This window comes from Bos javanicus, chromosome 16 (genome assembly GCF_032452875.1).
Source record: "Bos javanicus breed banteng chromosome 16, ARS-OSU_banteng_1.0, whole genome shotgun sequence".
Classification (NCBI taxonomy): Eukaryota; Metazoa; Chordata; class Mammalia; order Artiodactyla; family Bovidae; genus Bos; species Bos javanicus.
In genome coordinates, this window is record NC_083883.1 from 5,527,743 (window position 1) to 5,555,431 (window position 27,689).

Below are 27,689 nucleotides of genomic sequence, written 5' to 3' on the forward strand. Positions count from 1 at the left end.
CTGATTAAGTTATATGGAAACAACACATCTTTTCAAACCTTTCAGGACCCAATTTTCTCCTGGAACAGTTTTCCTCTTTGGTTCTTCAAGATGGTCAAAACAACTGGTACAGCGTGGGTGGTAAACGAGAGAATAAATAAGGTGGGTAAGTCCGCTGGAGTACGAGCACGGGTTCCGGGAAGTCCCTGGTTCGGCGAGGAGAGTAGTTGATTTTCTTAGTTTACAGTGTTTGACCGAAGGGGCTATGCCAACATCCTAAGATGGGATCCTCTTAAGTCCTTTGGTGTTTTACTGTAGCACGTGTTAGTCGCTCAGTTGTGTCCGACTCTCTGTGACCTGAAGCAAAGTACCTTCTAAAGTGTGTGCTCCAGTGCTTGGATTTAACGAGATCCCGCCGGGATTCAGGGAGGAGAGCGTTAATCTTCACAACATTTTTTTTTCCAGTCTCCAAAAAGCCACAGCCCCTCAAGACTCTCGCGATACTTCGGAAAAAAAGGTCCGGCTTTTTATTAACCCCGCCCCCAGCCGTGCTAGTTGCCAAGCAACGGTGTAGCCAACCGCCAAGGCGCCGGGAGACTCGCGAGCTCGCGCTAGTTCACCTTCACAGGTCCCTCCTCCTGCCCGAGCGAGCGTCCGCGAGCCCCGCCCCCCGGAGCCCGCGGGCGCTCGATTGGCCGAGGAACCTCTCCAGGTGAGGGCTGAGGCCGGGGTGGGCGGGGCCTTGCGGGGCACGTGACCCGCCGGGAGCTGGTGCTCCAGACCCCGGCCCCAGAGTCAGCTCCCGCCTGTTAACCTCAACGGGTAAGTACCGGGGCCTCAGGCGGGAGGGGTCTTAGGGTGGACGGCGGCTGTGCGGCACTTTGAAGGGGTTTGACAGGCGACAGGAGGGGGGCTGCCTGGACCTTGATGAGGTGCGGGAAGATGAAGCCTCGCTGTTCGGGGCAAGTCCGGGTTCCCCCCGCCCCCACCCCAGGCATTACCTGGAGTGCGTAAGTTTAGGGACCCAGAGCCGCAGCTGATGGGTGAGTTCAGAGGATGTGCGTGGTCAGTGGAAGAACTGCAGGGTCCCTGAAGCGCTGGAGGTCTTTCTCACGAGTCCCTTGTCTGGGATTGCGGAGTGAACTCGGGGCTCTCCCACTCCAGTTAAGACTCAGGACTTACCCCTTATGCTGCAAGTGACCTTGGGAAAGTTATTTACCGCATCTAGTTGCAGGGTGATAACACCATCGACTGCTTCCCAGGAGATGTATGGGGAGGAAGTGCGGACCAGGGGTTGAGAGTAACACCACAAGGGAAAGTGATGACGTCCGGGGGCTGTACCCGGGTCCAGCTGCGGTTTTTCTTTTAGGGGACATGTTTGTGATGTTCCCGCTTCTCATTTTTTTATTTTTTTTACCCCCCAGAACTGAATCCTACCATTGGACTGCAGTTGCTTTATGATAATAAACTTGATCTAGGTACAACCCACCCCATCCCCACCTGATGCCACTACTCTCCTCAGATTCTTAACCTGGAATCTGAGGTTAGGAAGGAACTTGGATAAAGCATTTAATTTATTAACCTCAGTTTTGGGATCTAAAATGGGGAGAAGCAGCAATGGTAGCAAAATCTGTTTTATTACAGGATTATTGGAAGGATTGAAGGAGATAATTTATGTGAATGTAAACTGCTAAGTCGGCATTATAAATGCAACTGTTCATAGATAAGTAAACAGAGGGCTGGAGATATTCATGACTTGTCCTAGGGCATGCAACTATTAACTGGGAGAAGGAGGGCTGGATTTGACACTTGGCCCAGGGTTCTTTCACTTGTACCTCAGTGGTCCTCTTTTGGGTGTTCTAAGGGTTCTTTCCTTCCTTCCCTTCTTTACATTCCTTTTGTCCCTTCCAGACATCTCCTGAAGAGTTGCCATGTCGGGGAATCCTGCCTCTTCCTCAGAACAGAACAACAATAGCTATGAAACCAAAGCAAGTCTCCGAATGTCAGAGAAGAAATGTTGTGAGTGTTGGGAAAGAGGAGGGGCTGCTCTGTTTCCAGGATTTTATTTTGGGAATATTGTTGTAATTCTAGACTTTGCTGCTGAGTGGGAGTGAGAAATAATTCTTTGACACGGGAATTTAAAACAAAGTCTACCAGGGGAATTTCCTTTCTGAAACAAGTAGACTCTGAAATGTCTGTCCTTGGGGCTAGACTCCTGGTGTAGCCCAGCATTTCCTTCCTGCTTTCTTTAACTGAATCTTTATCTTCTCCATCCTGGGAGTATTTGCCTAGTCAATTGATGAAGAAAGTTAGAGTAAGTATTATACTCGCAATAAGTAAGGCAGAGTGGCAGGGTGCAGGAATTCCTTGGGGCTGATACTGTTAAGAGTTTCTCTTAATCTCTTGGGCTAAGTTTTGTGAGAGTGCTGCTCGCAGCAGAAATTGCAGGTAGGAACCAGTTGCTCATTTCTACAGGCCTAAGGGAAATTGACCATGACATTTCACTTCTTGCCATGTCTGGGGCACTTTACTGTCTTACAAGTTTAGTCTTTATAGTTTGCAAACTATTTTCCTCTGGGGATGGGTTTCACAGGAGCATTTCCATGCCCATCTTTTAGACAGAGACAACAGATGGGTTTGCAGAGAGATGAAGTGGTATTTCTTGTCCCCATGATCTGCGTGCCTAAGCACCCTTAAGACTGCAAGACTGTATCGCCCAGGTCAAAAGGTCCTGGGCATTTGGTCCCTAGATGTTTTGGGGAAACTCAAGGAAAGCTCACTCTGTCCCTGCTTCCAAGTTCCCTTGGAAACCTACCAGGCAGTCCTTCTCATTTCAGTGGTTATATTTATCAGCAGGTGGAAATAGTCGACCAGCATGAGACTTGGGATCATCTCATGTTCCAAACTTTCCCCAGAGTCTCAACCTTGATGTCACGCCCTTGTCAGTCTCATGATTAATGATGATCATCTTTTTTCACCTATCACTGATGAAGCTTGTTGGGGTTTGGCTGCAGCAGAGGCGGCTTGTTTGGGTGTGATCCTGGGGTTGGTGCACCTGTGTGATCAATGTCTTCTTTCTCTGCCAGGGCAGGAAGCCAGGTACCAAGGGCGAGCACCTTGTGGAAGATAGCTACTATAGCATGATATTTGGGTGTAGCCTCTGGAGTCAGCCTGCTTGGGTCCAAATCTTCTTGTTACTACTTCCTAGCTAGGTGCTTGGTTAAAAACCAAGTTGCTTGTCTGCCCCATGCCTCAGTTTACTTTTTGATATAATGGGGATACTAATAGTATCTCTCTGAGTGATGTGAGAATTGAATGTGTATATATAGGAGAGCTCTTAGAAGAATGTTGGGCCTGTGACTAAACTGTGTTATTTTTCACTGGTGACAATTTGCATGTTGTGTGTGTTCCTGAAGCATTATATATAGAGTTATGTGGTAAATGCTGTGCTGGAATCTTAGTATTTAAAAGAGCCCTGTAAAGAATCATATTTTCAGTAAAAAGTGTTTTCTCCTCTTGTTTGACAATATGGTAGCCCAGATTTGGGGGTATGGAATGCATATCTTAAAGAGAGGTGCCCTCATGTTACTAGGACACTTGAGTCCAATAAGAGCAGAGAACAGGTGGTGGTAGTTGGGGGTGGGGAATTGATAACTGTGGAAGTCATGGACCCTGCCCAGTGCCCAGCATCAGCCCTTCTGGCTCTGCTTTTTTTCTCCAAAGGACTCTCCTACATGCCTTTCTAACTTTTTTGCAGCCTTTTTGTCTTGAGGTCTTTTGATTAGTCAAGGAAGCAATAATCCCAGGTCTCTTTCCATCCTCTAGACTCTAATTCTCGGTCTCCCCTTTCCAAATTCTACCCTTGTCTTCCCCATTGGAGGCATCTGGGTTCTCCTGAACCTCTGTCATTCATTTACCCCACTTTGTTCTCCTTTCACGTTTGGACTGTGAGATTTTGAGAGCCACAGTCCAAGGAGAAATACAGTTATGAGAGTATGTGTTTATTTCCCTTTTCTCTGTTACTTGCCTGTTTCTTGCAACAGGTTTCCCAGTCTGCTTAGTGTTCATCCCAGCAGCTGCTTTATTAATAGCTCGCCCATTATCCCATTACTGCTAATTACACCTGTTTGTTGGCTGACTTTGCCTCTGGGAAGTACCTGAACTGCAGGACTATAGAATGTCTTTAGAGAGCCAAAGCCTCCAAAAGAGCATTACTGAAATTTCAGCTGCTCCTGGGATGGGGGAGAAGAGGGGTGGTGCTGGCTGAGGTGCCCTTAAGGTGCTGAGACAGCTGGTTTCAGGGCTCAGTGAAAGCAGGAATTAGGGGTAGCCGGGGAGATCCACTTGGTTTTCTTTCTTTGTTGCTTTTATTCTTTGATATTTTGAATAGGTCTGGAGCAGACAGGTTCTCATGAATCTTCATGAGACAGATTCATATGAATCTTCCCCTAATTACAACACAGAAAGAAAGTGAAAAGCAAGAAATTTCTCATGATTTTGCCTGTGCCTATTAAGTTTGATCCTTTCTAAAATCTTATTCTGGTGTATCCTGTTACTGAAAATGGATTCACACCATACATTTTTTGTTCTGCCGCCATCTCTCCCCTGCTCCTTTTTAAAACTATATTCTGGACATTTTTTGTGGGTTGATAAGTTCAAATTCACTTCATTCTTCCATCAGCCTTGTATGGATATTGCCTCTGCCTGATGGACATTTACGTTGTTTCCAGTTTTTCACCGTCACCAACAACAACGTAATAAGTGTCCTTGCGTATACACCTTTCCATGTTTGTGCCAGCAGCTTTCCTGTAGAAACACTTGGAGGAAAGATAGACACTTTGAAACACTCACAGCATTCCTCAAAAGGTCTGTATTGTTAGCAGTTTTTAATATTCCAAGGTACTTGATAGAAATTGGGCATTAAACTATAGCTACACTGGTTAACTAAAACATTAACTTTCTTAGTGTTTGGCTGCAGAACTTGGCTATATTAGGCTTATATCAGTAAAACGGCAGGACATAATTGGCAGTTTATGACTTCTGATGAATACAGAGAAGGTATTACTAATGGATCACATAGGGCAGTATATTTCAAAATATTGGGGCTGTTGAGAACAAAAAGTGGAAGATGACCTTGGTCATGAGAAAGCCGGGAACTGTGGGCCTTCTAGACTACCCTTCAGGTTTAGGTTAGAGATCAGAGTTGTGCTGGCCACTTGGTTCCCTTTGTCAGGTGCTGACAAGCGCTAGTGACTGGGACTAATTGGACAGTCATGAAACTGGGAGTCTGGTCAGGGCCCTGACCTTGACTTTCTATTGCAGGACTGTGGGCCAAGCTCTTCCCTTTTCTGGGCCTCAGGTTTTCTGTCTACAGGAGGCAAGTTTTCACATGCTCATTTCCTCTAAGTGGGTTTGTGAAGGAAAGTAAGTCTAAGATTGAGAAAGTGAGTTCAACCTTGCATAAAGAAGGCAGAAGAGAATTTCAGCTTTGAAACAGCTTTCCAAACTTTGTCAACGGATATGTTATATTATGGGCTTCCCTGGTAGCTCAGCTGGTAAAGAATCTACCTGTAATGCAGGCGACCCCAGTTTGATTCCTGGGTCGGAAGTTCCCCTGGAGAAGGGATAGGCTACCCACTCCAGTATTTGTGGGCTTCCCTGGTGGCTCAGTTGGTAAAGAATCCGCCTGCAATGCAGGAGACCTGGGTTTGATCCCTGGGTTGGGAAGATCCCCTGGGGGAGGGTATGGCAACCGACTGCAGTATTCTTACCTGGAGAGTCCCCATGGACAGAGGGGCCTGGTGAGCTACAGTCCCTGGGGTCGAAAAGAGTCGGACATGACTCAGTGACTAAGTACAGCACAGCACGTGTTATAATTATATTGTGTCTGAAATTAATCAGCGTGAAGTGTCTACTATTCAGATTAAGGTGGTGATAGTTTTGTGTTTTAACAGGCAAGACTGAGTGTCCTAGTATTGCTGATGCGGTACTTTGAGATAGAAAGTATGGTTTTGTTTTGTCCTCCGGTAAATGAGCAGCCCTGTCGCAGCAGGTATGTGTGGGTGTGTCGTCGGCAGAGGGGGAGCTGCGCTGGGGACTGCCAAGCGGAGTCCTTAATGCCCTGTGCTTCCTTTTGTTCTTAGCACTCTGTGTCCTGTTTGGTAAACATGGAGCAGCTGGTTCCCTGGCTGGCTTCAGAGCATCTCCCAGGGATCATCAGTTCATTTTCAGCTTCAGGGAGGGTAAGAGGACGTTTAGGGGAAGTGCGTAATGGGCTGGAAGGTGTGGGCCGAGCAGCACTGGAGGTGCAGGTAATGAGCCAAGCCACGGGGATTGGAAAGGGAGCGGCGCTGAGCTGGAGAAAGTGAAGACTCGGGAGGATTTCACTCCTGAAACCTGAGGCAGCCATCTGCCTGTTGGGGGTCAAGAGGTCAGGGATAAACATCAGTGAGGCTGCAGCAGGGCATTTGCTTGCCTTTGTGCTCCCTGTTGGGACAAGAGACGAAAATCACTTCTGTTGCTCATCCCCTACCTTGGAGGGGCTCCTGCTCAGGCCCAGGAGTTTTCCACGTCCCCAGTGGGTGAAGGGCTAAAAGCCAACCCCTCTGACCCCAAGTCTGGGCACCCACCCCTCGCTTACTGCCAGGGCCCTGTTTGGGTACTGGGTACTTCTTGCCAAACACTCCTAGGAAACTCTCTTCCTTCCAAGGTCTGCTCTCTACCCACGCCCCTCTGCCCACTTCTCCACTGAGACCTTTTTACCTTCCCTTCTCTAAAAATGAAAGATGACATTCCCATCCAGGTACCACCAGTTTGCTGAATTGTTTCTTAGCCTTCCAGGGTCGCCTTGTCCCAGGGAAGAGAAGCAGCAGCTACCTGCTGGACGCCTTCTGGAAGATGAAGGTGCACGTGACTCTATCCCATGCGGTCTGTGCACAGGGCCTCACTTGTGGGAGACGCAGAGCCCGAGTCCCTCCCAATGACCTGCGTTTGGGTCTTGGCCCCGGGGCTGTGACTGGCAGCGTGCAGGGCCCTTTTCCACACTCCTTCCTGGCAAGGTGGGTAGGGAGGAGCTGTGAGTAAGTCGATCCTCATCAGAGGCTCTTTTTATGGAGAAAAGCGGATCCCAGTGACTCAGTGTATGTTCTCAGGTGTGTCACCTGGCCTCTGAGCATCTGGTTTGCCCCTGCTTGCCCAGGGAGAGCTGTCTGTGTAAGTGAGCATTCTTGAAATCCATTTTCTAAGGAAGGGCAGACCAGTGGCTGTTCTGCTTCTAAACTGTCTTGCTTCTATCTGGGCCTTTGAGGAAGGCTGGCCATAATGCCCTTGTGTGCCAGCTTTACCACGATATTCCTGAGGTCTAGTCAGATCCCATGTCATGTAGGCTGTGTGCTGTGCATGCTGAGTTGCTACAGTCGTGTCTCCTTGTGACCCTGTGGACCATAGCCTGCCAGGATCCTCTGTCCATGGGATTCTCCAGGCAGGAATACTGGAGTGGGTTGCCACTGCCTTCTCCAAAGGATCTTCCTGACCCAGGGGTCGAATCTGGGTCTCCTGTGTCTACGGGCAGGTCTTTACCATCTGAGCCACCCAGGTAGGCTTTGACACCATCTAAATCATTTAGAAGTTCTGGCTTAAACTCGTGTGGCCTGAGCACAAAGGCCCAAACAGGTTGAGGGCAGGAATTTTTTTGATCCTCAAGATAACTCTTGCCTGTGGCTCTGAAGGGGTGGATGGGATCCTTAGGAGAGACAGTTTGTTGGATGTGTTACTGGAACCAGCTCAGTGCTGCACTGGTAGAGTCTCCAGGCCCAAGGCCTTCCTTCATGGCGCCGTCACTGCGTGTTACTAAATATTCTCAATGCTGAGGAAGATGCTGTGGCTACTGTCTTTCTATTCCTGGCCACTTTTTTTTTTTTCCTCTTTCACCTTTTGTACCTCTGTGAAGACCTTGGGCAAGTGGGAAGGACACCTCTTAGTCTGGGTACTTTGTCTCCTAGGAGGTTTACCTCAGTTTGCCTTTCCAGTCCTCTTGGACCCTGGCCTCACTGAGGTGTATGAGAATCAAACCGGGTTCTGATCATGAAGGCTTAGGCGCCTGCACACTCTTAACTTGGCCTCTCATTATTTATTTCTGTTCCATTCCATTTCCCTTTAGCATGGGCATCTTACATGACAAACTCTCCGACCCTCATCGTTATGATTGGCTTGCCAGCCCGTGGCAAAACCTACGTGTCCAAGAAACTTACACGCTACCTCAACTGGATTGGGGTGCCCACCAAAGGTAGGTGCAGCTGTACATTCTTTGGAAGAGGAAATGATCAGTTCTGGGCCTCCCAGGCCTCTGGGAGACTTTCTGTCCCTGGCATCAAGGTTACAGGGTGCTCCTGGCAGCAGTTGTAGTTTTTCCTGGTTTACCGGCTTTATTCTCTGGCTATCCATTTGTTCCTCCTGTCCTTGGCTGGATTGGCTTAATTTTGGGGAAATGCCTTTGATAGGAGTATTAAGAATTAAATGAGTATAGGGCTTTACATTTCCAGAGCCCTTACATCTGCATTATTTAGCAGTATCCCTGTGGAATACCCAAAGTGGCTGAGAAAATTGAAAGTCAGATAATTTAAGACTTGTCCAGAGTCTGTTAAGTCAGAGCTTGAACTTAACCTGATTCTTAATCTTGTATTGTTGCCAGCATACCATGGTGCTTTTTTCAATCCCCTTGGCCACTCTGACATTAGACCGAGAAGGCCGCTTTGGGACATTGTATTGTTTCGCTGCTAAAGGGTGTGGGTGTCTTCTGCAGTGTTTAATCTTGGGGTGTATCGGCGGCAAGCAGTCAAGTCCTATAAGTCCTATGACTTCTTCCGGCATGACAACGAGGAGGCCATGAAGATTCGCAAGTGAGTCTTCTAGGCCTGACCGCCAGGCCAGCCCTTCCTTGGCCATCGTGAGACTGGATGTCACGGGGCTTGGTTTCCTTTTTAGTAAACACTTGGTGGGAATTTTAAGTGTAAGTTACCCACTGGGCGGATCACTGTGGACTTGGGTGGGTAGAAGAACAGGACTCAGAAAGTTGTGAGTGTTGCTGTAGGCTAAGTCTCCAGAGGGGGAGATATGTACTTGGGGTAGGGGAACATGAAAGATCCAGGAAGGTAGAAGAATAACGGGGAAGTTGAAAGGTCCAGTTGGGGAACATTTTTGATCCGTGGGGAAGCTGAACAGAAGGGACTCGACCCCTGCGGCACCCCAGCGGTTCACGTCTCTGACTGTGCCTGAACTTGGCCTTGGCTCAGTCCCCTGGCTGATTTCCTCTGCTCTCTTGGCAGACAGTGTGCCCTGGTGGCACTGAAAGACGTGAAGGCGTATCTCACGGAGGAGAGCGGGCAGATTGCGGTAAGCCTTACTGCCTCTTCCCCGTCTCCACCCCTGCAGCAGCCTAGCTGCACCGCTCCGCCTGGGGTCCACCTCGGTGGGATTGTGTTTCTTGGTCCCCATTCCTCTGCCTCGTGGGCTCTCTTCCCAGGTGTTTGATGCTACCAATACCACTCGAGAGAGGAGGGACTTGATTTTGAACTTTGCCGAGGAGAATTCTTTCAAGGTAGACTTCATTTCCACTTTTTGCTTTCATGCGTTGGAGAAGGAAATGGTAACCCAGTCCAGTGTTCTTGTCTGGAGAATCCCAGGGGAGAGGGAGCCTGGTGGGTTGCCGTCTGTGGGGTCGCACAGAGTCGGACACGACTGAAGCGACTTAGCAGCAGCAGCAGCAGGGTCTGCCTCCAAGCTGGAGGAAGAGGAGGGTCGGTGGAGGTGGGGAGTTAGGAGGCATGTGTGGACCTGCTTGACTCTGGTGGGTAAGGACAGGACCGGACACCCGATTCTCTCGTCTTGGTGTCTTACCCCCAAAACTTGAGTGTTTTCTTTCAGGTCCTTTCTCAGATCCTTAGCATGTATGTATGAGGCCCTGGGGATATGGTAAGAGCTATTTTTAAATGAAGAGCCCTCGAAGGCCACTTTCATGAAAGAAAATCTCTGGGGGATGTGGTGGCTGGGGTGGGGCAAGTGTGAACGTGTGCTCTTAATTGGCAGCCTGGCCATTTTTGACTCACCGATCGCTGCCTTCTCCCCCTGGGCAGGTGTTCTTTGTGGAGTCCGTGTGCGATGATCCTGATGTCATTGCTGCCAACATCCTGGTAGGTGAGCCCCCTGCACACACGTCTCTATGCCTTGCGTGTGTGTGTGTTGGTGGGGGTGGGTGGAGAGTCAGCTTGGTAATGAAAGCAAGAGGTAGACGTGTTTAGCAGCGCAGGGTGAGCTCTTAGATCTGCCACAACCCATTTTATACTTCTCGACACTTTCCTTGGGAGAAGAAGCAGGCTTTGAGGAATAAAGTAAGAATTAGCTGTTGAATATAGAGGCTCAGCTTAAACTGTAGGAGTCCTGGCTCTGTATTCTGGGTATTAGCTAAGTGCTGAAACCTAGGTATGTTCTTAGAATGGATCAGACTCTTCATTATCTGTCTGGGCCACCTTTCAGGAAGGCCGTCTGCTCACCAGTGGTCTAACGTTCGGGTCAGCATTCTGGGCACCTTGCTGTGTGTGGTCACAGCTCATACCTGTGCCCATCTGATGGCTGTACCGTGCTGTGCTAATGGACGTCCATGCATTGTGTCACAGTGGTATTCTCCCAGCAGTGTGGGGCCTCGCCGTGGAGGTGTCTGGTCCGAGTCAGCCAGTTGTCAGATAGTGTACTTTATTCTAAGTGTCCCTGGGGAGAAATTGAATCCCATTCTGTTTTCCCAGGAAGGTCCATGAAGGATCGGGGCCTGCGAGCTGCTTCAGCTGTGTGACTGCCTCTGTCCTGCAGCCAAGGGCAGGCGCGTGACTCCCCAGTTGTCTTTCCCTTCTTGGTTGCCAGGGTCACAGGACGGGGGGCGGGCGCTGCTCAGTGAATGGGGTCGCCAGCGCTCCCATGAAAGGCCTCTTCTCTGGCCTTGCTGTGCTTTATTCAGCAGTGGCTGTTTGCGGGAGTGCTGTTGAGAGCAGACCTGTGACCGGGCCCTGCTCTCCCTGTGATTCCAGGAGGTAAAGGTGTCGAGCCCCGACTACCCTGAAAGGAACAGGGAGAATGTGATGGATGACTTCCTAAAGAGGATTGAGTGCTACAAAGTCACCTATCAACCCCTTGACCCAGACAGCCATGACAAGTAAGGTTTGAGGCCGAGGTCTCAGGGCCGAGGCAGGGGTTGCATGTGAGAAAGGAGCCTTTCTCACCCCGTCTGTAGTCTTCCTCTGACCATGCAGACCTGTGTTTACATCATTCCAGGGAGAAAAGATACGGCTCTGTGGCCTCTGAATGGATTGAATCTTACCCTTGAACGACGGAATGTTTTTTTTATCATAAGTTCTTCAGTCATGTGCTCTAGACTATGATTTCTCAACCTCAGCGTGATGGACATTTTGAACTGGATAATCTGTACCATGGGGAGCTGTTTTGGGCACTGTAGGAGCTTTCGCAGCACCCCTGCCCTCTGCCACTAGATACCCATAGCTGTCCCAAGCTGTGGCAATCAAAAAGGTTTCCAGACTTAACCAAATGTCCCCTGGGGAGCTAACTCACCCCTGGTTGAGAGCCACTGCTCTAGATCAGTAGTTTTGAGTTGGGGTGTTGTAGGGCACCCCTTTAAGGTGTGTGATCAGTTTTTGATCAGTTTTTAACGTTTATTGTGTATGTGTGTGTGTGTGTATATATATATATGTATATGTGCACATATATTACATATGTAAATAACATAATATGTCAATTTATTTTGCATAAAACATAATGTATTATACATGTGTAGGAGGCTTCCCTGGTGTCTCAGTGGTAAAGAATCCTCCAGCCAATGCAGGAGACCTGGGTTCATTCCCTGGGTTTGGAAGATCCCCTGGAGGAGGGCATGGCAACCCACTTCAATTTTCTTGCCTGGAGAATCCCACGGACAGAGGAGCCTGGCAGGCTACAATCCATGGGGTCACAAAGAGTCGGACACGGCTGAGCGACTAAGCACCAACCTCCCCCGCCACACACACACACATGCATGTTGCTGTTGTTTAGCTGCTCAGTTGTTTCCGACCCTTTGTGACCCCATGGACTGTAGTCCATCAGGCTCCTCTGTCCATGGGGATTCTCCAGGCGAGAATACTGAAGTGGGTTTCCATGCCCTCCTCCAGGGGATCATCCCAACCCAGGGATGGAACACAGGTCTCCTGCATTGCAGGCAGATACTTTACCATCTGAGCCACCAGGGAAATCCAAGAATACTGGAGTGGGTAGCCTATCCCTTCTCCAGGGGATCTTCCCAACCCAGAAATCAAACCGGGGTCGCCTGCATCATAGGTGGATTCTTTACCAGCTGAGCCACCGGGGAAGGCCATACATATATATACATATACATACACACACACACACATATATATATACACACACACACATACACACACACACGTATATACAATATATATGTATATGGCTTTTATATATTACTTAGTATGGCAGTACCTATTGGCAATGTGGCCTGGAATGCAGGTTAAGTTGATGTGTGAGAGCAATAAGAGTTGTAGCAAAATGCCAAGTCCATGTTGAAGAATGATATGTGCACAGGGAGACCCATGAAAAGGTGGTCTTCATAAAAGCATGTAGTCAGAGCAGCTCTACTGAGATAAGAATACAGCTCTGCAGCCAAGCAAATGGTAAGAGTGCATAGCCCATTGTTAAATTGCTTCAGCGGTCTGCTTCATGCTTTTAGTCTTTCAGTTCCTTCGAGTGTGTTGCCCACAATGTCAGTGTTTGGAGATGTTACTTAATACAGAAATTGAAAACTGCTGCTCTAGATATGCGGTAATAGTATATTCTTTAGTTAGCCCAAAGTCCTACATTGAAAAATATTCAAGAAGAATATGTGTGTGTGTGGGTGTGTGTGTTTATAGATGTTACCTCTGGTGGTAGGGTTATGGGTGATTTTTATTTGCATCTTTCTTTAAAAAAATTTCTTTTGGAATAAGCAGTTACTATTTCTTAAGTAGTTTTACTTATTTTCAGCTGTGCTGGGTCTTCGTTGCTGTGCAGGCTCTTTTCTGGTTGTGGCAAGTGGGGGCTACTCTCTAGTTTAGGTGTGTGGGCTTCTCACTGTGGTGGCTTCTCTCATTGCTGAGCATGGGCTCTGGGGTACGCAGGCTTCAGTGGTTGTGGTGTGAGGGCTCAGTGGTTGTGGCACATGGGTTTCATTGCTCTGTAGCTTGTGAGATCTTCCCAGACCAGGGATCAAACCCATGTCTCCTGTACTGGCAGGTGAGTTCTTTACCACTGAGCCCAACACTTGTTATTTTTATAGTGAGAAGAATTCCATGATGGCCCCAGAGCAGGCTTTGTGAGTGCCTTTGAGAAAAGCCTGACTGATACATAGACAGGGAATGCGCAGAGACGTCTGTCTGTGGTTCTGCTCCCTCCTCCCTGCCCCTCCCCTCAGGGGGTGCCGTACTCTGACTCGACCACCTGAGTTGGACGCTGTGCTTCTCAGCAAACTTCAGGGTTACCAAAATCACCGGGTCATCTAGTCTAGCCCCTGAGGGGAAGCCTGATTTCTGCTCACCACACTTAGCCACAGTGCCTGGCACAGGGCGGGCACTGAGGATGTGGTGCTGCCCGACGAGACGTTCAGGGCATTTTGCTGCACCTTGGTTCTGAGGAGTGAGTGACCCATCTCTTTCCACTTGGCTCCTTCCACGTGGGTGGGGGTATCACGGGAGAGACGGAAGAGCCTCTAGGAGCCTCAAGTCACTCTGCAGATCCTTTCCCCTCCTGTTATGCTCAGATTTTCATACCCAAGGGATTTTTTTTCCCCTGCTTTGTCCCAGGGATCTTTCTTTCATCAAGGTGATAAACGTGGGCCAGCGATTTCTCGTGAACAAAGTCCAGGACTACATCCAGAGCAAGATCGTCTACTACCTCATGAATATCCACGTCCACCCTCGCACCATCTACCTTTGCCGGCATGGAGAGAGCGAGTTCAACCTCTTGGGGAAGATTGGGGGTGACTCAGGCCTCTCAGTGCGAGGAAAACAGGTGAGTAGTTAGCCAAGCAGGCTGGATTTCCCCGGCTTAGGGTGAGAAGGACGTGGTGGAGAAGGTCATCTCTTCGATCCCCTTAACTTCTTACTGAATCCTATTAGGCTTAAGTTGTGATTTCAGTGAAGAGGCATTTTCTTGTTCATGGATTCTAGCTCTGCACTGGAGGGTGCATAACTTGGAACCATTTCTACTGTGATCATTCGGCTATCAGACATTTATTGGGCTCAACTTGTGTGCCCAGCACAGTACAGGCTGCTCTGGTTGAAGTTCATTTCCTCCTGGGTTTATTATAACTATGTAGCACCTTTCAGAGTTTGATTGGGGTCACGCACATTGTCCCTTTTAGGCTGAATTGGCAGTCCTGTGTGTGTGTGTGTGTGTGTGTGTGTTTGCTTTTCGACTTCACCATGCCTGGCGTGCAGGATCTTAGTTCCTCAGCCAGGGATCACACCGGTGCCCCCTGCAGTGGAAGCATGCAGTCCTTACCACTGACCACCAGGGAAGTCTGCTTCTGTGTTTTCTTTTACATGTTTTGTTTCATGGCCCAGTTTGCCCAGGCTCTAAGGAAGTTTCTGGAGGAACAGGAGATAGCAGACCTCAAAGTGTGGACGAGCCAGTTGAAAAGGACTATCCAGACCGCAGAATCTCTGGGGGTGACCTACGAGCAGTGGAAGATTCTGAACGAGATTGATGCCGTGAGTAGGAAGGATCTGATGGCTAAAGTGCCAGTTAAGGTCTCCTGTTCAGGCTGGAATGCTCAGAAGTCACCACGTGGGCTGTGCTATCTAGAAAACTAGGATTGCCAAGTAGAGACGTTGAGGAAGCTGAATCTGTGGCCGGTCCGAGGAGGAAGTGAGAACAGCTGTGTCCCGAGTCGGGGCTTCCTTCCTGCCTGCCTGATGTGCCTGTGCCAACACCCGAACCAGGTTTTGACATGGCCCCTGGCACCTGGGGAGAGTGAAGCTCCAGTTGGTTCCTTCATATATTTTCCTCCGAGGAAAAGGAAATACCTGACAACTCACGTCTTGTCTAATTTCTGCTTAGGTCACTTGGTCAGCTCTTCTAGGAACGTCCTTTCTAAATTTGTTTTTGTGTTTCTCTGTCCTTGAGGTCAGAAGTAGATACTTCCTTTTCTTTCCTTCCTCTGTATACTTTTATGCCTCCTATAAGAATTCCCCGGGGCCTCCTTCCCTGTTTCCCCTCCTTTTTCCTGCTGACTTTTATTGACCTCTTAGCTCCCTAGCCACAGAAGATAGTGGCAGTTTGAGCTTGAGCCCTCGTTCTGAATCGGTCAGTTACAGTGTGCGAAGGGAGCCAGCCCTGTGCCTGGCGCTGATATTCCTCAGGGTCACCTCTTCATGTGGGGGGCTGTGTGTGTCCGTTCGCCTCCCCGAGTTTTGTGGTTCCTGCAGGGCGTGTGCGAGGAGATGACTTACGCAGAGATTCAGGAGCAGTATCCGGATGAGTTTGCGCTTCGAGATGAAGAGAAATATCTGTACCGATATCCTGGAGGGGAGGTGAGATTCCCTTCCTGTGGGGTGACTGTCCCATCCTTTGCTTGGGGTTTAGCTTTAATTTGTGGGAAGGACTGAATGTGAGTTTGGGGACCTTCCAGGGGTACTTAAGGTATCTCTTGGTTTTTCTTCCTACCTTTGGGTTCTGCTGTGTTTAATTCAGCTCGGGCAGTCAATTTGTTAAGATCCCCAGGTAAGGGATGACAAGATAGCCTCTGTTGTTTAGTATATTTTAGAATCAGCAGAGTCTTTTTTAACTTTTTTTTTTAATACTTCTTTATTATTTATTTGACTGCGTTTGGTCTCAGTTGCTGCACATGGGATCTCACATTGCGGCAAGCGTTGAGTGCACAGGCTTCTCTCTAGTTGTGGCCATGAGCTTAAGCTTCCCGTGGCATGTGTGATCTTATTTCACTTCAATGACCAGCGATCAAACCTGCATCCCCTACATTGGAAGGCTAATTCTTAACCACTGAACCACCAGCGAAATCCCCATAACTTGTTCTTTTTTTAATTCCATCCCTACCCAAGCAGGTATAGGCACCAAATAAATATATGGGATATGAGGATTTTCCTGTCATCTGCAGTGTTTACGATGGCTTGCTGGTCTAAGTGGCTTTATAGTCTAGGGATTTGTGAGGCAAAGGGAAACAAAATAAACCTACAGGGTCTAGGAGATCCCTAGGAGCCTCTGTTGCCTTACACTCTGCCTACTGTGTAGGGAGAAAAAAAATACAAAACACAGGTTGCGTTCAGATTTTCTTTTCTTGACGTGAAGTTTTCTTGGTCTGCATATAGCTCTTGAAGGGTCTGAAGATTCTCAGGAGATACCAGGGATGGGGGTGGTTAGCAGGCGACACGAAGCTGCTGAACCTCCAGGAGGAAAGCCATCTGGGGAGAAAGAAGCGGCCTCTGAACTCTGGACACGGCCACTGACTTGGCTGCCAGCTCTTGCCTGGCCTCCGACCAGCCTGCCCCATTTTCCCCACAGTCATACCAGGACCTGGTGCAGCGGTTGGAGCCAGTCATCATGGAGCTGGAGCGCCAGGGCAATGTCCTCGTTATCTCCCACCAGGCTGTCATGCGCTGCCTCCTGGCCTACTTCTTGGACAAGGGTGCAGGTGCCATGGGGTGGGGGGAGGGGGCCGGACTTGGGGTGGTACCGAGTTGCCTGGCAACCAGACCTCCCCTTCTTCCACTCAGACTGGAGTGCATTCTTCAGTCAGCAGTGCGGGGCTCCCAGCAGCCTCGGGGCCAACTCCTCTGCTGGTGCAAAAGCCCCCAGTGGAGAGTGGCTGCTGCTGGGGCTCTTGGTCCTGCTTAGCTGGAGGGGCAGCGTTGAGCTCACATGCCTGGCAGCAGTAGAAAAGTGGTTGAACATTCCTGGCATGTTACTTGAGCTCCAGGGAGGGTGGTGTCTTGGAAGCATCTTCATCCTTGGGATTCAGGGTAGACAGGTTTCTGGGGCAGCAGTAAGGAAGTGCTCCTGTATCTTTGATACGTCCCTTCCTTCCCTTCCTGATCTTCCTGCACTGCTGAGAAGCCTGCACACTGACCTCTGGTGTCCCCACCTGAAGCCCAGTCTTCCCTTCGTGGGTCCCCTGGCCACAGCACTTAACTCCTGTTTTGCCTGCAAGGAAGGATCTGAAGTGGGCTTATTTCCTTTCTGAGCCACTCAGTAGTCTGGGTGGCTTTCTTGGAGGCCGTGTTGATAATTGTCTGGGGTTTAGAGGAGGAGTTGTCCAACTCCAGATCAGGGTAAAGAAAACTCATGAGCCCCTTGGGTTCTCTCTTCCACTAACTTGACCTTGTTTCATAATACTGAGATTTCCTCCACCTGGACTTTCTGCTTTCAGATGAGCTACCATACCTGAGGTGCCCTCTCCATACCATCTTCAAACTTACTCCTGTGGCCTACGGTAACGATGAGCCTGGGAACTGGGCAGGAAGTGGGGATTGGGGAAGGTCAGGATTTTTAAATTTTCTCTCAAGTTTGCCTAGCAGTTCAATGTTATCACTCCTGTATGCCAGAGGTTCCCTCAGTGCCTCCCATGTTTGAAAGGATGTCTGTATGTATCTGGGAATATCTATGTTCTTTTATTACCAAACTGAAATTAAGGGCTTTTTCTTGAAGCTTTTTTTTTCCCTGAAGTCCTCTCTGTTTTCTCAGGGTGCAAAGTGGAAACAATTAAACTCAATGTGGAGGCTGTGAACACGCACCGTGACAAGCCAACTGTAAGTATTTTTCCATGGATGACACGCAGGTTCCCCGCCACCTTGAGTCTTGAACCTTTGACATCGAGAGACTGGGGTTTCTTTTATGTCCAGAAGGAAAAACAGATCCAGAACTCATGTCCTACATAGTCTGCTTACTTCCAAGAGGAAGAGATGTTGGAATTACTACTTTTGAAAATTAGTATCTCTTTCATGAGTCTTAACCTTGACAATTGGCTCTTGGAAATCCAATGAAAAACGGAAAGTGTTTAGCAGAAGTGGAATGCAAATCCGCCCCCCCCCCCCCCCCCCCACACCACTCCCCCGAAAGCGCTTCTTTTGGAAAGTAGGTTCCTGGAAGGTGGGGTCAGGAAGTATACGTTAGTTCCTAGGTCTGCCCTGGTAATCTGAGTGATCTTAAATAAGCCCCTTCCTTTCTTTGAGCCTTTCTCTAGCTTCGAAGTGTGATGCTCAAGGAACTTCTCTCCCCTACAACCCTTTAGCTGGGGTTTACAACCTGGGGCTGGGGGACTAGGCCATGGCCCAGGTCTTACGAGAGAGCCTGTCTGCAGAGGAGCAGGAGAGGAGGAGTCTGTTGTGGTTACAAGCGTTGTTTAACCTTGATGAGTGAGCTTTTGGCTTGGCTTTCATTTGTGTGGTGTCCCTCATTTCCAATCAGAACAACTTTCCCAAGAGCCAAACCCCTGTAAGGATGAGAAGGAACAGCTTTACGCCTCTGTCCAGTTCGAATACAATCAGGCGTCCAAGAAATTACAGTGTTGGGAGCCGGCCCCTCCAGCCCCTCAGCCCGCTCCGTGCCCTGGACACGCAAGAAGGGGCCGACCAGCCGAAGACCCAAGTCAGCATTCCGGTGGTGTAACCGTGTGTCTCCCTCCCATCCTGGCCCCCTGCCCTTGTCACTAATCACCGAGGAGTCGTGTCACCTCCAGCCCCCACACCCCCTCCCGGCCCCACACCGTGAATCTCAGCAAAGAATGTGAGGTCACGTGTTTCCAGACCAACCTTAGCTAGTCTGCGGTGTGAGCCGTCTCCCTGCCCGGGGGCAGGCTGGCGAGCTGGGTGTTTCTGGACAGGTTGGGGCAGTTTGGAGGAGGAGGAGAAGGGCTCCCCTCTCCTGGGGTGACTGGCGCAGCTGGGGCTGAGGCTGAGCATGCCATGTTCCTGTCCATCCACGGTGTCTATAAACTCAGTCTCGTCCTTGTGTTGGTAAAGTGGGGGCAGGGTGGAGGGGGCCCCGGAAGCCCCTTTCCCCTCCACCTTCGTCTCCCCGAGGTGTGCTCCCCTCACCGTCCATGCCTGCCTGCCCTCTTCCCTCCTCTCACGTCCCCTTTGGGTTGTCCGGTGTGACGCGTGGCCTCGTTGTGTGTCTGTTGAGGACGGGAGGGGCGGTGGGTGGGAGGGGAGTATGGCCTCTGTTGCTTTTCTCTGCAGTGGGCCTTGGTGGATCTGGCCTGGGGGAGCCTTTCTTTTCCTTCTGCCTTCCTTTGAAGTCAGGTCCTGCAGGGGTCAGCCCAGGCTACAGAACATCCACAGATGCTCTGAAGCCTGAAGGGAGTCATAGGATGAGAATTCTTGTCCCCTTTCATGAGAAACAATCCCGAAGACTCCAGTGCCCTGAGGGAAGCTGGCTCTCGGTCTGTGGGAAATACCTTGGTTTGTCCTTTTCAGACGTAGGTCTCTAGGCTGCAGCGGGGTGAGGTTTAGGAGAGTAGACTGGTCTCTAGCTCTTGTACGGCCCTTGGACTGCAGGTATTCCTTTTCTCCAGTGGCTCCCAGCTTCTTTGCCAACCACAGGAACTTACCTGCCAAAGCCAGTGACCTCTGAATGGGACTGTTCAGAAGGACAGAGTTAGATTCAGGAGTCGTTGCTGAGGTTTGAATTGCTCAAGGGAAAGGCAGAGAAGGATTCACTAGAGCTGCTTGCTGTTTTTTAGTAATATTCAACACTATTCCTTTATTTAACTTAAAAAGGAATATTCAATATTGAATATCGGTTTTTAAGTTAAAAAATTTTTTATATGAACAAAATTTCCCCTAAATGTTGGGAAAACCTAGTGTTAAATTTAATCTCCTTCACTAAAGGGACTGTTTTATTTCATCTTGATGTCCAGAGGAGTCTTGGAATCCAGTGGGATCTAGTTCTTACTATTGACCTGTATCATTTTATTTTCTCTGCAGAGTTAAACTGGAGATGCTTAGAGTAGTGATTCTGAGCTCCTTGGTGGCCTACAATGGCATACCCCCCACCAATTTTGAATATAAAATATGTGAATACATGTATGTGTATTTATCTGAAAGGCAAGTCTAGGTTTCTCATGAGATTTTTAAAAGAGAGAGAGGACTCCCCACCTCAAAGTTATCAATCTGTCTCTTACAGGTGACCAGTGACAGATAGTTAGCTATTTGCCAGGGATGTTCTTATTTGGTAATAGGAGACCTTTGATAGCATCACCGACTCAATGGACGTGAATTTGAGCAAACTCCAGGACACGGGAGGACAGGGAAGCATGGTGTGCTGCAGTTCCTGGGGTTGTAGTCGGACGTGACTGAGCGTCTGACCAGCAGGAGACCTTTTGTCGTGCTTCTTATCTAGGAGTATTCATGAGAACCCCCTATAGAACCTGTGAAACATACTCATGCCTGGATCCACTCTAGGCTTAATTCTGACTCTGTCTCAAGGACTAGGGTCTTTAAATAGCTTCTCTGGTGATTCTGAATCACACTCCATTTTATGATGTCGGTTGGAGAAACACTGGGGCAATAGTTCCTTGGACAAAGCGTCAACCGAGGAATTCTGAATTTCTCATAGTTCTGAAAGAACAGTTCCCTGGAGTTAGCTGTGTGAGCTGACCACAGTATTAAATGAAGTCATCCCTTTGCTGTTACTTCAGGCAGTAGCCTGTTCAGCTTTTACCCTTTACATCGCAGGGCAATGTGGAACAGATCCCTACATCATATAGATGACCTGTGATAGCAGCTGAGAGTTTTAAGCACACTAGAGAGAAGTACTGAGGTGAAACTTGTGGGATGATAAGGGTTATCATCACAGGCAGCTGGCTTGTGACCTCGAGTCCTTTATTCCTACATCCTAAGTTGGTCGGACATCACAGCCAGTTTTCAAAGGCCACTTGCCTAGATTCTGCTCGAAATTGCCTTCCGGACATAAGGTAACCTGCTCTTCCTGTTGAGGCATTATATAATGTGTACTTGGTGTCCATGTTTGTGGAGTTTGGGGGCTGGGTGGCTGGTGGTAGAGGAAGGAGACACAGAAACAGGAGAAAAAGTCCTTTCCCTGAAGGTTATTTTAGAGAACGGGCATGTAACTTATAATAAACGAACAGTTGTGGAAGAGCAACACACTGAGTCTATGAATGTGGGTGTCGCAGTGGAGTAGAGAGTTCCTTCTGCCTTTTCTCTTGTCCTCTGCTTATGAGACAAAGGGTCGGGAGGTGGGACTGTCCCTCAGGATGATGTGGTCTGGGAGATGCGTGTGGCACTTTTGCAAGGCTGCCTTGTCTAGCTTTGCTTGGCTGGTGGCATCTTTAGCCCAAATGGGCATTTGGTCTTTTCTGATGCTGTGAGGTGAGAGTGATTCAGAGCTACAGCATGAGAAAGAGCATTTTGATCCCCAGCTGGCTTTGGACTGTGTACTCTTAGTGAGAAGAGAATTCTCTAACAAACCACATCATTATTTCCCTGTTATAAACCCCTGCGTTAGACGCAGGGCACTGGGGCGTTCACTGGGGCCCTTGGCCTGCTGATATTTCGCCACTCCCCGCCATGTGCCAGTTTGCTTCCCCAAGAAGAGAAGCCAGAGGTGGGCTCAATCTCATAATGGACACCAGAAATTAGAACTTGACAATGGCAAGGATGTCAGCATCCTTTGGTTTTTAGAGCAAGATCCCTCCAGAGAAGCTTCAGCAGGAGGAAGTCAGGAGAGCGTAGAATGGAATAGAGCTTTTACTCCACATATTAAGGGAAATTCTGTTCCCTAACTTTTCTTTCCTGTCCTTCCCTCTCCTTCTTACCTGAGTGTGTGCTGTGCTGTGCTGTGCTTACTCGCTCAGTCATGTCCAACTCTTTGCGACCCCATGGACTGTAGCTTGCCAGGCTCCTCTGTCCATGGGGATTCTCCAGGCAAGAACACTGGAGTGGGTTGCCATGCCTTCCTCCAGGGGATCGTTCCATCCCAGGGATCGAACCCAGATCGCCCACATTGCCAGTGGATTCTTTACTGCCTGAGCCACCAGGGAAGCCCACGTGCCCATGTATTGGTAATATATACACTTTACTATGATTATGTCTCTATCACAAATCCTAATAAGAAAGGACAAACTCCAGAGCACCTTTTGTTGAGGCTTTCAGTTAGGCTGGGCTTCCCTGGTGGCTCAGATGATAAAGAATCTGCCTGCAATGTGGGAGACCTGGGTTCAGTCCCTGGGTTGGGAAGATCCCCTGGAGAAGGGAAAGGCTCCCCATTCCAGTATTCTGGCCTGGAGAATTCCGTGGACCGTGTAGTCAGTCCATGGGGTCGCAAAGAGTCGGACACGACTGAGTGACTTTCACTTCAGTTTTGTTATGGGAGAAATAGGTGAAGTCTTTAACATTCAATCTATTGTTAGAAAATGGAGAAAGGAAAAATCACTGTCTATTCAATTATCTTTTTTCTGCTTTAAAACTGAATGAGGAGTTCTGTGACAGATTTGAAGAAGAATCTAAAGCGGATTAGAGAGCTAGCTTTTTTTCCCCTGTATCTTAATCCTTAAATGGAATTTAGCGCTTATTTATTATTTGTATTGTCTTTGCTTTAGTAAGGAGGTTGTTTCGCATTCAGTCACAAAGTACAATAAGAAGACCCTTTAAAAGGTGCACTGTGCTAGGTGTCTGCTCTGTGTCTCTGGTGTTTGGTATTGTGTGTTTTTTTGTCTTCCCTGCCTGGTTGGGAAGAGCCCCCCCTCCCCACCCCACCCTGGAGAAGGCAATGGCAACCCACTCCGGCACTCTTGCCTGGGAAATCCCCAAAACGGAGGAGCCTGGTGGGCTGTAGTCCATGGGGTTGCAAAGAGTCGGACACGAGTGAGTGACTTCACTTTCCGCCAACCCTCAAGAAGTTAGGGTTAGGAGAACAAGATATTTGTATCCTATCTAAACGGTTGAGTGTTTCCTGTGAGGTTCTGGGTGTTCCTCTTTACAACCCGCATTTGCTCTTCAAAGGCACTGGCAGTTTGAAGAAACAGGATATAGCTGTTTGGAAATAAATCCACCTTACGGTGTCTCTCTGAGCAGGAGTTCTGCATAGCAGAGAAACTCACTGATGCTTGGTGTAGCCCAGGGACAGGGGAACACGTGTCTAATAACTGAGGGAACTCTGGGTTGTGTAGTCTTGTGCACATTCATTCCATTGTCTTTGCTAAGCCCAGAGGCCATGTCATGTTTGTTTTCCAGTAATTTCATAACTTTACACAGGTTTTCAGTATACATTTTAAAATATTTTAATTTGAATTAGATATTTTAATTTTCTTGGAATTAAGTATTTTAATTTTAATTTGATTTACAATTGAATCAGATTACAGCATTGGCAGGGTTGAGCTCTGACTTGCGATCGAGGTGACACAAATATCAGAAGTATGTCCAGGGGTTTAATTTAGACTCATGTTCAGAACACTGTATCTAGAAGTATTTATATGCTGACTGCCTGACAGACTGTGGTAGGGTCCCTATGCTGACTAACCGACAGGCTCTGCTAAGATCTGTAAACTGAGTCTAACTGTTTTTTAATTGTACAGGTTCACACTGTATGAATGTTACTATAATTCTCTGTCTATTGCATATGTCCTACAAAGAAAGGAAGTTTCTTCAGGGGGAAGTTCTGTACACTATGATTTTCAGTAGGCATTTTCTTTTAGAGTAGCAGCCAAACTCTAGTCATTTTGTAGAAAGTGAATGTTGAACATCATTTGTAAGGTATTTTGTAAACTCAGCTAAGGAGATGGAAGCCCAGAGCCTGATATCACTGCCTTTGCTTGAAGTCATCCTATCCATTCCCCCATTTCTGAGCAGGATCTCTTTCTGAACTTTCTGTGTCCTCAGCCTCCTTGCCATGGGCTGTAGCATTCCATTGGATAATGCTTCTGTTTTTAGTCTGCTATCCACTTGGCTCTAAATCATAGTCTAATTAATAACAATTTAAAGGAAATTTTGGCAAAAGTATTTTTTTCAGTAAGCCTTTCACTGGGGATCCATGACTCATTGATCTTTGTACCTGAATTGTTTGTGTATATATATTTTTTTCTTGTGTAACAAGAAGTAACAAGATCAATTCATTCTGATATGGTGGTAGTTTTCCTGTGGCAAAATCAAAGGATAGGTCACCAGCTGCGCCCTCGGAGGGGCTGGGAATGGGCTGAGCCCCCCCGGGTTATGATGCTCACTGGGTTATGGGCCGGGAATGGACTGAATTGGGAACCGCACCCAGTAGAGCTGCCCTCCAGGTTTCCCAGGCACAGCTCTGTTGAAAGAAGGAATGTAAATCCTTAGCAGCATTCTAATTTAATCTGGTGACATCGATGTCAAAATATGGCACTCAGATCCTTATAAGGTGTATAAATGTATTTGAAATGTGTTTTTTTTTTGTGTGTGTGTGTGTGTAGAATGGGTAAATAAAATTGTTGAGTAACTTGAATATCTCAGAAGCCTTCTGGGTTTTTTGTTTTGTAGTTTGGGTTGTGTTCTCCACCCACTCCCCCACCCCCAAAACTGCCTCAAACTGCTTGATGATTGAGCCTCAGCCAAGCAAAAGCCAGTCCACAGAGTGACTGGAGTGGTGGACTGGAGTGGTGGAGGCATAGCTCTCTTGCACCACCTTCTGGGGAATATAAGAAGGATGTTATAGAAGGCACCAGAACTTTGTGTTTTGGCACCTCTACAAGAATTAAGGGAAAATTACCTTTGATTGTTTTCAAATCATAAAAGGACTCTGTGCTGTGAGTCACACTAGCAACATGGAACTCATTGTTGGGGAAAAAACAAACTTTGGAGATCACTTAGAATTTAGTGGACTGTTCCTTCTAAGATATGAGCTCCCTGTTTAAAAGAGATTAAAAGTTCTTTAAAACAGATTACAGCCAGCGGAATAAAATGACATTTAACCACTTCTGGGATAGGAAAAACAGATGGATGTGTGCCACTGTTCTCATGCTTTATTCCTTGTTATGTTAACAAGGAAAGAGCTTGTTAGACATGTAGGCTCTTGGATCCCACCCCAGGCCTGTTGAATCAGAATCTTCCTGGATGGCCAGGCAATTCAGATGCACATGTAACACTTGGGAAACACTGTTGTAGGAGGAGGAATTTCTCACAAGGTCGAATATTGGATCTCAGTTTATGGGAGAAACTTGGTTTCTGCTCTGCTGACCGATTTCAGGATGGACTGGGAGACCTACAGCAGTAGGGACCCTCAGAAGCCAAGCTGCTGCTTCCTGTCGCAGAATCGCTTCTTAGGCCTGGGCTTTTGGCCGATGTAGCTCTGTGTACTTTAACCACGGGGCCCTGACCGCCTTCACCTCCTGCCCTGGGTCTGGAAGGAGTGCTGGTCTGATGTGGTCCCAAGGGTCAGCTTCCTCAGGGAAAGCAGCCCTGGACGAGTCCGTTGCGAGTCTGATTCCCAAGAGGAGAGAGAGGTGTGCAGGCGCGTCAGCGTGTCCAGCGTGTGTGTGGGTGTGGGGGTGTGTGTGAGTGCTGGGAGGCACTGGCAGGGCAAGGGAGGGGTTCTGCTCGACTTCCTACGTTAGTGCCTGGGCGGTGGTGTAACAGCGGTGTCTCTCTTCCTCTCCGGCTCCTAGGCAGAGACCTCGCGGGCTGCACACAGGCTCCCGTCTCCGGCGCCCCCCACGTCGCCCTCCTGATGGCGTGGAGGCTGAGGCCAGAACGCTCCCCCGGAGACTGGGGTCTGCTGAAGACCTGGGCGTGTCAGCTCCACTGGGGCTGGAGCAGGAAGTCCCATGGGGCTCGGACATTCGGGGCCACCCGAGTGAGCCTGGAAAAGCTGCCCTCCATTTCTTCCCCTCATGCCTAATGAAAACCGTGAAAAGCTCGGCTTACCTGTGCCTGCAAACGTTTCACAGCCTGAGCTGATACGTTTTGATCACCTCTCTGCTGGGTTTGGCCCACAATGGCCAATCCTGTTCTGTTTCAGCAGTTTAACATCTGACCAGTGACTGTCCTCAGGGCTGGATATTCTTTGCCTAATGTAGAGATGCAGCGCTTCAGATTTAGTTGTTGCCGCGTGAGAGGGCAGAACTGTCCCGCAAACCTTTTCTGTGCTATAAGAGCTGGGCTCTGCATCCGCTCCAGGTGCACAGGCTAGAGTGTAATAGGTCGCTTATTCCGTCACATCAGAAGCAAGAGGCAAATTCACCAGGTGGATGGAGGGTGTCTGAGAAATTTAGTCCCCGGAATGTCTCTTTTGCTGCGATGGAAGAGCAGCATCAGTAGCCACCTTTTCATTTAGAGAAGTTGTTCCAGGCCCCTTGAGGGCAGGATCTGACTGCAAGACTCCCCGAAATGGGTGCCCTTCTTCTGAGTTCTGTTCCGAGCAGCTGTGCTCTCTGCTGAGAGATATCTCACACAGATACTGACTCTGTGTGCCTCTCAGAGTGTAAGAGGGCTGAAGTCATCTCTGGTGGTTGGGAATGAGGGACGGAGAGAAAAGTAGGGTGCCATTTGGATCACCTGAAGAAGTAAATGAAGTTTCTTGGGAATCAGCTCTCCCAGGGAGTTCTTTTGGTGTCAAGACAGGGGCTGGGAGACCTGCCCTTTTGTGAGGTCTGCTGCCGTGATACTGTATCTAAGAAAGCTGTGGCTGTGACTTGAAGAGCATCTGGTCTTCTAATCCCTTCCTCCTGGCTAGTTGTCACCACTGTAGTCTACTGGTCTCTCATGTAGAACCTTGGTTGCCCGCTCCCCCATCTCAGTGCATTAATCATGTGGTTTCCCTTGAAGATAAACCAAGTAATTATTGCCTAGATCAGTGATTGTCAGATGTACAAATATGTCTCTGTAGATGAGATTTTAATATGCCACTGCTCCTGAAAGAGGATATGAAAGCTCCCAAGGATACTATATCATACAAACAAACAAAAAAAAATTTTTTTTTTTTGGTAAGAATAGTAGGTTTCTAGCTTTTAAAACTTTTTCCCCCTTTTCATTCAGATGGCCCACTTGCTGGGCAAGAGGGTGAGTAGCAAAAAAAGTAATGCAATGCAGCTTTTCCCAAATGGTTCTTTAATATTGTGGATGATACAGGGCTCTGTTATCTAAGGTGTGATGCTCTGGGCTGCTGGCAGTTCAGCAACCAGCAACTAGGACCTTATTTTAATGCACAAGGCTGCCTTCAGAAAGGTCTCCTGACTGCTCTGTAGCAGGTAATTTTTATCTGTCTGCTCATAGCATGTTGTACTGTAATGATTTTGTTCTGTGATGCAGGTTTCTTTCTGCATCGAAATATATTGTCTTTTGATGATCTGATAATGTTGTTTAGTTATTTATTCATCCACATAAGGTATTTTAAATCCCTATATTAATGTCTGCTTGTATGTACAGTTATTTGTGGGGGTTTTTTTGGTAGAAATTTAGGTAGTTTGAGTATTTAAGTTTAATGTCCATAGTATTACCTTTAATTAAAATTTCAGAATGTAGTGTCTGTCTTCTGGAAAAGGATAATAAATATGTTAAGGCACAGTGGGTTTCTTTTGAATACTTTTTTTTCATTGATTTTTATTATAAGTATAAACCAAGAGATGCATTTCTCTGGAGAAAAGTTTATCTCCTGGATAAATAAAATCATGCTAAAATTTTTGA

At 48.1% G+C, this 27,689-nt stretch overlaps 1 protein-coding gene across 7 annotated transcripts; it reads left to right on the forward strand.

Annotated features, from left to right (window-relative positions):
- The first annotated feature begins 602 nt into the window (after positions 1-602).
- On the forward strand, positions 603-27,689 carry PFKFB2 (6-phosphofructo-2-kinase/fructose-2,6-biphosphatase 2). Of its 7 annotated transcripts, none has more exons than XM_061382076.1 (16): positions 603-691; positions 1,891-1,998; positions 8,138-8,263; positions 8,780-8,876; positions 9,303-9,369; positions 9,500-9,574; positions 10,110-10,166; positions 11,055-11,179; positions 13,869-14,076; positions 14,631-14,777; positions 15,495-15,599; positions 16,588-16,717; positions 17,453-17,515; positions 17,767-17,831; positions 18,490-18,681; positions 25,673-27,689. In XM_061382076.1, exons 2-16 carry the CDS (start codon positions 1,911-1,913, stop codon positions 25,733-25,735), a joined length of 1,608 nt encoding a protein of 535 aa, XP_061238060.1. In that variant the 5' UTR covers positions 603-691; positions 1,891-1,910; the 3' UTR covers positions 25,736-27,689. The 7 variants fall into 7 exon arrangements, with proteins under 7 accessions (XP_061238060.1, XP_061238062.1, XP_061238064.1 ...); XM_061382078.1 differs by having other exon boundaries at positions 18,490-18,669; XM_061382075.1 differs by having other exon boundaries at positions 685-801.

Coding starts and splice junctions, on each gene's coding strand:
- PFKFB2 (XM_061382076.1), top strand. CDS start 1,911: ATGTCGGGGAATCCTGCCTCTTCCTCAGAACAGAACAACAATAGCTAT. Junction 14,778..15,494: donor TTCTGAACGAGATTGATGCC/GTGAGTAGGAAG, acceptor TGGTTCCTGCAG/GGCGTGTGCGAGGAGATGAC. Junction 15,600..16,587: donor ACCGATATCCTGGAGGGGAG/GTGAGATTCCCT, acceptor TTTTCCCCACAG/TCATACCAGGACCTGGTGCA.